Here is a 6,902-nt window from a genome sequence, read left to right as displayed (position 1 = left end):
GGATCACTCGTCTGGTTCAACCTCTTCATGCTACAGATGGGTGATGACTCGTTCAGGATTACCCAATGAGATGGCGGCACAGCCAGAACCAGAACCCAGGTTTCTAGATGTCCTCGCCTCCTGAGTCTTTCCATCACATGAGACTGCAGTTTGAGAGGAAGGTACAGGAGGGGACTGCCTGCTGCCATGACTGGACCTGGGTTAAACAGGCAGAGCCCAGTTTGACTTTCACAACCTGGAAGAGAAATGGCCACTCTTGCCTAAACCCCTGAAGACAATGAGGCAATGCTGAGGGCGCATTTTGTGTTTCAGGACCCGCCAGGAGGAGGCCTACTATTCTACCTCTTGTAGCCACAATGTTGACCACCCGCTTCTCCAGACCCCTGTCACAGCTCCTAGGGAAAACCTTGAGTTTCTCTGACAGAGAAAATGGAACGAAGTAAGAAACTGAAAGGTGAAGGTGGCCTTGAGGGTCATGCTGTCTGGGCAAAGCAGAGCTCCTTACACATGGATGATCATGAAAGTGGCAATAGGCCTGACTCTCAAAGGTGTCTCTCAATACCTGCTGTCTATCAGCAAAGGAAACTCAAAGGTGTCCCCAGGCGACTGACACCTCCCAGCGCACACAGGGCACGGAAGGATATCTTTCATCAGATGGTTTTTAAACTTTTTATTTTGAAATAACTACACTTGAACGAAAGTTGCAAAAATAGTACATAGGGTTCCTGTATCCTCTTCACCTAACTTCCCCTAATGTTACAAAACCACAGTGCAATCATGAAAACCAGGAAATTACCGCTGATATAATACTGTTAACTAACCTACATACCTGATTCAAATTTTGCCAAATAACCCATTCATGGACCTTTTCCTGGCCCAGGAGACAAACCAGGGTCCCACAGTGAGTTTAGTTGTCGTGTCTCCTTACTCTCTTCCTGTTGGGGGCAGTTCCTGAATCTTTGTTGTTCTTGACCTTGACATTTGGAAGAACATCTCTCAGTTTGAGTTTATGTGGTATCTTCGTGTTTAGATTCAAGTATGCATGTTTGGAAGAATGCCACCCAAGTGAGGTGGTGCGTTCTTAGTGCATCACATCAGGAGGCACAGGGTAGGATGTTAATGTGTCTCATTACTTTAATCGCCTGGATAACTGCTCTTTTCAAATCTTACACATGAAACCAGTTAACTAAAATGTCCTGAGACTTCAGTGAACTGCTTTGTGTGATTTAGAGAAAGCATTAAGTAAGTACAAATTAAACAAACTCTCTCTCTTTGAGAGCTTCTAGGATTGCCTTTTTCAAGGACATTCAGTGCGCTCTGCCACCTCATTTTCCTCTGTCGCAGCCAGAGCGAGGAAAAATAATACCTTTTTCTTTTATATTTGAGAGGAGTGAAATTAACTGTCAGGTTAAATTCAAAGTCCCAGCAGCTAGAAAATTGATGGATATTTTCTATGCCAATAAATATGTTTAGAAGAACATGCATTTAGGCTTTTAGCAGCATTTGCATAAAAGCATTTCTACTGAATATAGCAGCTTGATAGGAGATGGGGCTTCAACTGCCAGAGGACACCATATAAGAAGCATTAAAATAGCCCTTCCAGCAGAGGGGACATCTCATCGAAGAAGGAACAGAGCCTAGCTTTTGAGAAAGGTGAGTTACAGCAATTTTTTCAGTGAGCGATTCATAGAAATGACAAAATCTGTCCGAAATGTGGTTTTTAGAGGTTTCTGGAGATTATTTTTTTATAGAAGAGAAAATAACCTCAAAGGAAGTTAAATATTTTTACAAAGATTTCATCCTCAAAGAGAAGTGGGGAGTTAGTCAAGCTTCTGGCTCATTTGAGGAGAAAGAAAGGCTGTCACGGGGAGATTCTGAATCTTCTGGAAGGATTGTAGAAATAATCTGGTTAGGCGGAGGGCCTGGGGGCAGGGAGGTCAGCGGCAGAGCTGCATCAGCATGCTTTAGCTGTCCTCAGGGCAAGGGCGCCAGCAGAGGTCTGGGAGGGAGACCCAGACCTCTGAGAGGAGGGTGGAAGGGGGTTGATCACTGTGCCTAGGTCAGATAGGAGGTCTTCAGGTAGGGAAAAACTTTGGCCTGATTATTTTTCTTGAATCTCAGTTGGAAAGGGCCTAATACTCCTGTCCCCATTTGTGGGTGGATCCTGTGATAGTGTCCGTAACAAGTGTCCTTACAGCCTTTACATGACCATCTCCAGCCATGAGGCACTCAGTACCTTTGCAGTAGGCCTCCTGTCTTAGGACAGTGCTATTGGAAAGTCCTTCTTCATATAGAGCAGAAATCTTTTCTCCTGTAAATGCCACCCCCTTATTCCTGGGTCTGCCCTTTGTATTCACACTGAAAAAGTTAATGTTAATGCCACCTCAATACCCCCCACCCTGACTTCTCATTACATCTGCATGTTTTTCATTGCTCATCTCCTCTGGTTTCTCATTCAGCATCCAGGTCTCCCATTTGAATAGTGTCCATTTGTTCTGTGCCCTGAACAGAGCACCACACTCCACACCCACCTCCCCCTCCTGCCATGTGTACCTGCCTCAGAGCAGCAGTCACCTAGTACACACTATCCAGATGAAAACCTCCCCTAAGAGTGGCTGGATGTGGTCCCCACCCTGACACCTGACAACCTGCTCTGCTTACCTGCTCTGCACAGCCTCCACTTTTGGATACGACTTAGCGATATAAAGGAACAAATTATTGCTACATGTAACATATTGGGATGAATCGCCAGAGAATGATGTAGCGCGAAAAAACGCAATCTCAAAAGTTTGCATATTGTAAAATTCTATTTATATATCATTCTGGAAATGACAAAATTATAGAGATGGAGGACAGATTAGTAGTTAAAGAGGATGTGGGGTGGGAGTGAAGTGGGTATGGCTATAAAAGGGTAACATTTGAGGGATTCTTGTGGTGACAGAAATGTATTTTCACTGTATGGAAGTCAACATCTGGGTTGTTATATTGTCCTCTAGTTTTGCAAGATGCTAACATTGTCCTCTAGTTTTGCAAGATGCTAACATTAGGGGAAATCGGGTATAAGGTATGGGGCATCTCTCTGTATTCTTTCTTAACTGTACATGAATCAACAATTATTTCAAAATAAAAAGTTTAATTAAAATAACTGTCAGGAAGCAGCATAAAACCTAAGGGTTATTAAGACATGGAATTCGCAGAAGGCTTTGTTAACAAAGCTATATCACTGGAAAGTCCTTCCTACACAGTGGCAGTAATGGTCACTACAACTGCTGGCCCACTGTCTCCTAGTCTAGCAACCCTAAAGGAAAGAGTAGCTTTTCCTCAGTAGTACCAGCAGGTTGTCCTTGGGGGCTGGGGGTGGGGAGACAGCAAGTGCTGCTCACTGGTGGCTGTGGGTACTCTGAGTTGCTTCTGCCCCAGGAACAAGGTCTGGGTGTGACCGCAGCCTGTGCTCATGGCTTCCTTTTCTCTTGCAGGCGCACATGGCTGTTTTACTCTGTCTCCTTTGTCCCTGAGGGCTGTCACACTTAGGCCAATGCGGTGAACCCGGTGAGTGGCAGCCCAGCTACTTAGTAACCAGCCAGGTGGTTAGAGCCTTTCCCTCTGGGCCCCCAGGTCCTGAGCCACCCTCAGAGCAGGGCCTTGGAGCTTCCAGAACACTCGAGCCACTTTCTCACTTAACCCCTCACCCCCAAACCTCTCATCAGATAAGTTACAGGTTAAGAGTTTAGACTCTGGAATCTCTCAGGCCTGGTTTCAATTTCAGTTGTTTCACTTCTATCACCAAGTATATTGAATATTTATTAAATATCTGTTTCCTCATTTATAACATGGTATAGTAATCATAATTATTATAAGGAGTTATTAGAGTTAAATAAGAATAATGCATGCACAGTGCTTTGCTCACGGCAAGTAATAATGACGATGACACTGGACGTGATGATGGTGATAATGGTGATAGCTGATGAGGAAACAGGTTCAGAAAGGAGAAATAACTTCCCAAGCAACATTAGTAGTTGATGGCAGAGCCTGGGTTAGAACCGGGTTTCCTGATTCTGAGTCTAAGCTTTTTCCACTATACTATGGTGCTTCTCCAGACAGAAAGAGCCAGGTGGGGAGGGCCAGGCCTGGCCCACTCAGTGAGTACTAGTTGTTACTGACCAAAGGAGGCCTGATTACTCTGCTTTCAAGACCCTGGTTCCTAACGTGGAGTCTAACCTTCTAAAACAGGTTGGCAGCAAAGCTGTCCTGGTTACAGGCTGTGACTCTGGATTTGGGTTCTCCTTGGCCAAGCATCTGCATTCGAAAGGCTTCCTTGTGTTTGCTGGATGCTTGATGAAGGTAAGGGGCAGGTCATCTTTCTTAGTATTTCCTTCACACATGGTCATTGTTTTGTAAGGCGTTTTTCTTTTTTATTGCAGTAAAATACGCGTGATATAAAATTTACCATCTTAACCATTTTTAAGTGTAGTGTTCAGTGGTATTAAATATATTCACATTGTCTAAGTACCTCATGTAAGTAGAACCATACAGTATTTATCTTTTTGTGACTGGCTTATTTCACTTAGCATATATCTACATGGTTTGTCCATGTTGTGGCATTTTTTCTTTTTTATTGCAGTAAAATACGCGTGATATAAAATTTACCATCTTAACCATTTTTAAGTGTAGTGTTCAGTGGTATTAAATATATTCACATTGTCTAAGTACCTCATGTAAGTAGAACCATACAGTATTTATCTTTTTGTGACTGGCTTATTTTACTTAGCATATGTCTACACGGTTTGTCCATGTTGTGGCATATTACAGAATTTCTTTTTTTAAGTCTGAATTATATTATATCATATTATATTACATTTTACTTCTCCATTCATCTGTTGATAGACACTTGGGTAGCTTCCATGTTTTAGCTACTGCGAGTAATGCTGCTGTGAACATGGGTGTACAACTATTTCCTTGAGACCCTGCTTTTAATTCTTTTGGGTGTATACCCAAAAGTAGAATTGCTGGATCATATGGTAATTCTATTTTTAATTTTTTGAGGTATAGTCAAACTGTTTTCTACAGTAGTTGTACCATTTTACCTTCCCACCAACGGTGCACAAGGGTTCCAGTTTCTCCACATCCTTGCCAATACTTTTTGTTTTCTCTTTCTGATAGTAGACGGATGTGAAGTGGTATCTCATCGTAGTTTTGATTTGCATTTCCCTAGTGATAGTGATGTTGAACATCTTTTCATGTGTTCATTGGTCATGAGTATGTCTTCTTCGGAAAAATGTTTAAGTCTTTTGACCATTTTTGAATTGGGTTAGTTTTTTGTTGTTGAGTTTCAGAAGTTCTCTATATATTCTGGATCTTAATCCTTTATCAGATATATGATTTCCAAATATTTTGTTCCATTCTGGGGTTCTCTTTTTACTCTGTATCTTTTGATGTACAAAATTTCAAAATTTTTAGAAAGTCCAATTTGCCTATTTTTCTTTTGTTACCTGTGCTTTTAGTGTCATGTCCAAGAAACCACTGCCAAATCCAATGTTTTGAAGCTTTTGTCCTATGTTTTCTTCTAAGAGTTTTATTGTTTTAGTCTTACATTTAGGTCCTTGATTAATTTTGATTTAATTTCCATACGTGGTGTTAGGTAAGGGTTCAACTTCATTCTTTTGCCAGCACCATTTTCTGAAACAACTGTTCTGTCCCCCATTAAATAGTAAAAAATCATTTGACTATATATGTGAGGGTTTATTTCTGGGCTCTTTTGGAATGCATCCAGTGGAATTCAGGGCATGTGAAGGGAAACACTGGGACATGAGGCTACAAAAGTAATTAGGGGACAGTTTCCCCAACTTAGAGAGTTCTGAAACCATCACCACAGTTCACTTTTACAACATGTCCATTTCTCCAAAATTTCTCGCTTGACCATTTGCACACCTACCACACCTACCTCTAGTCCTAGACAGCCACTTCTTTCTGATTTGTCTATTCTGGACTATTCATATGAATGCCATCATACTGTGCACAGGCTTTTGTGTCAAACTTCTTTCACTTAGCACAATGTTTTTGAGATTCATCTATGTTGTAGAACTTATCAATAGTTCATTCCTTTTTATTGCTGGATAGTACTCGATTGTATGGATATACGACATTTAAAAATTCATTCACTTTTTAATGGATATTTGGGTAAAAAAGTTGGAATTTTAGTTATTATGAACAATGCTGCTATGAACATTCACATACATTTCTCTGTTTCTACCTTTTTTTTAAATGGAATTTAGAAACAAACATCTGGCCATGAAGTGTGCTCATTGCTAATGTGGCATTGCCGCTTTTTGTCCTTCTCAGTGGACAGAGCTAGAAGATGTATAAATAACCACACACACATATATACATATGCGTACACTATATCTGTATCTATTTATCTCTTATCTACATTTCCTATAAATATCATCCGCACACATAATTCATAGGTTATACTGACCTCCTATTCCATTTCAACACAAGAGCATCCTTTCTTGCTTTCCTCATTTTGTTTTTGTTTCTTTCTTCTCCTGCAGTTAGAATTCTGATCCTCATTTGGTTAATCCTATGGTTAATACACACAATAGCTTCAGAATTGCTGCATTCACACCATTACAAACAGCAAAGCTACCAAGTAGTTGTCTCAGCTTAGATTCTCCAAGAAGCAGAGGCCACAATAGGATTAAATATCCAAGAGACTGATTTGGGAAATGTCTGTAACGGCTACTGAGGAACAGGGCAGGTATGTGCAGGGAAATCCTTTAAATTGCAATGCAGGTCTGTGGGAAGAAATTGGAAGAAAGGAGGATTAGGCAGGCAGAGCTTCTGACTGCAGTGCAGTCTGAGTCTTGGCTAGGATAATGGGGAGTCTCCGAGCAGGTTACCTG

At 41.3% G+C, this 6,902-nt stretch overlaps 1 protein-coding gene across 1 annotated transcript in view; it reads left to right on the top strand.

Moving 5' to 3' along the window:
* The first annotated feature begins 356 nt into the window (after positions 1–356).
* BDH1 (3-hydroxybutyrate dehydrogenase 1) overlaps positions 357–6,902 on the top strand; it is a 23,808-nt gene continuing 17,262 nt past the window's right edge. Inside the window, 3 exon segments of the mRNA XM_006906193.1 lie at positions 357–439; positions 3,477–3,549; positions 4,231–4,341. Coding sequence (XP_006906255.1) covers positions 357–439; positions 3,477–3,549; positions 4,231–4,341 — 267 coding nt within the window.

This window comes from Pteropus alecto, unplaced genomic scaffold, assembly GCF_000325575.1.
Source record: "Pteropus alecto unplaced genomic scaffold, ASM32557v1 scaffold311, whole genome shotgun sequence".
Lineage (NCBI taxonomy): Eukaryota > Metazoa > Chordata > Mammalia > Chiroptera > Pteropodidae > Pteropus > Pteropus alecto.
This window is presented reverse-complemented; position numbering and strand designations above follow the sequence as displayed.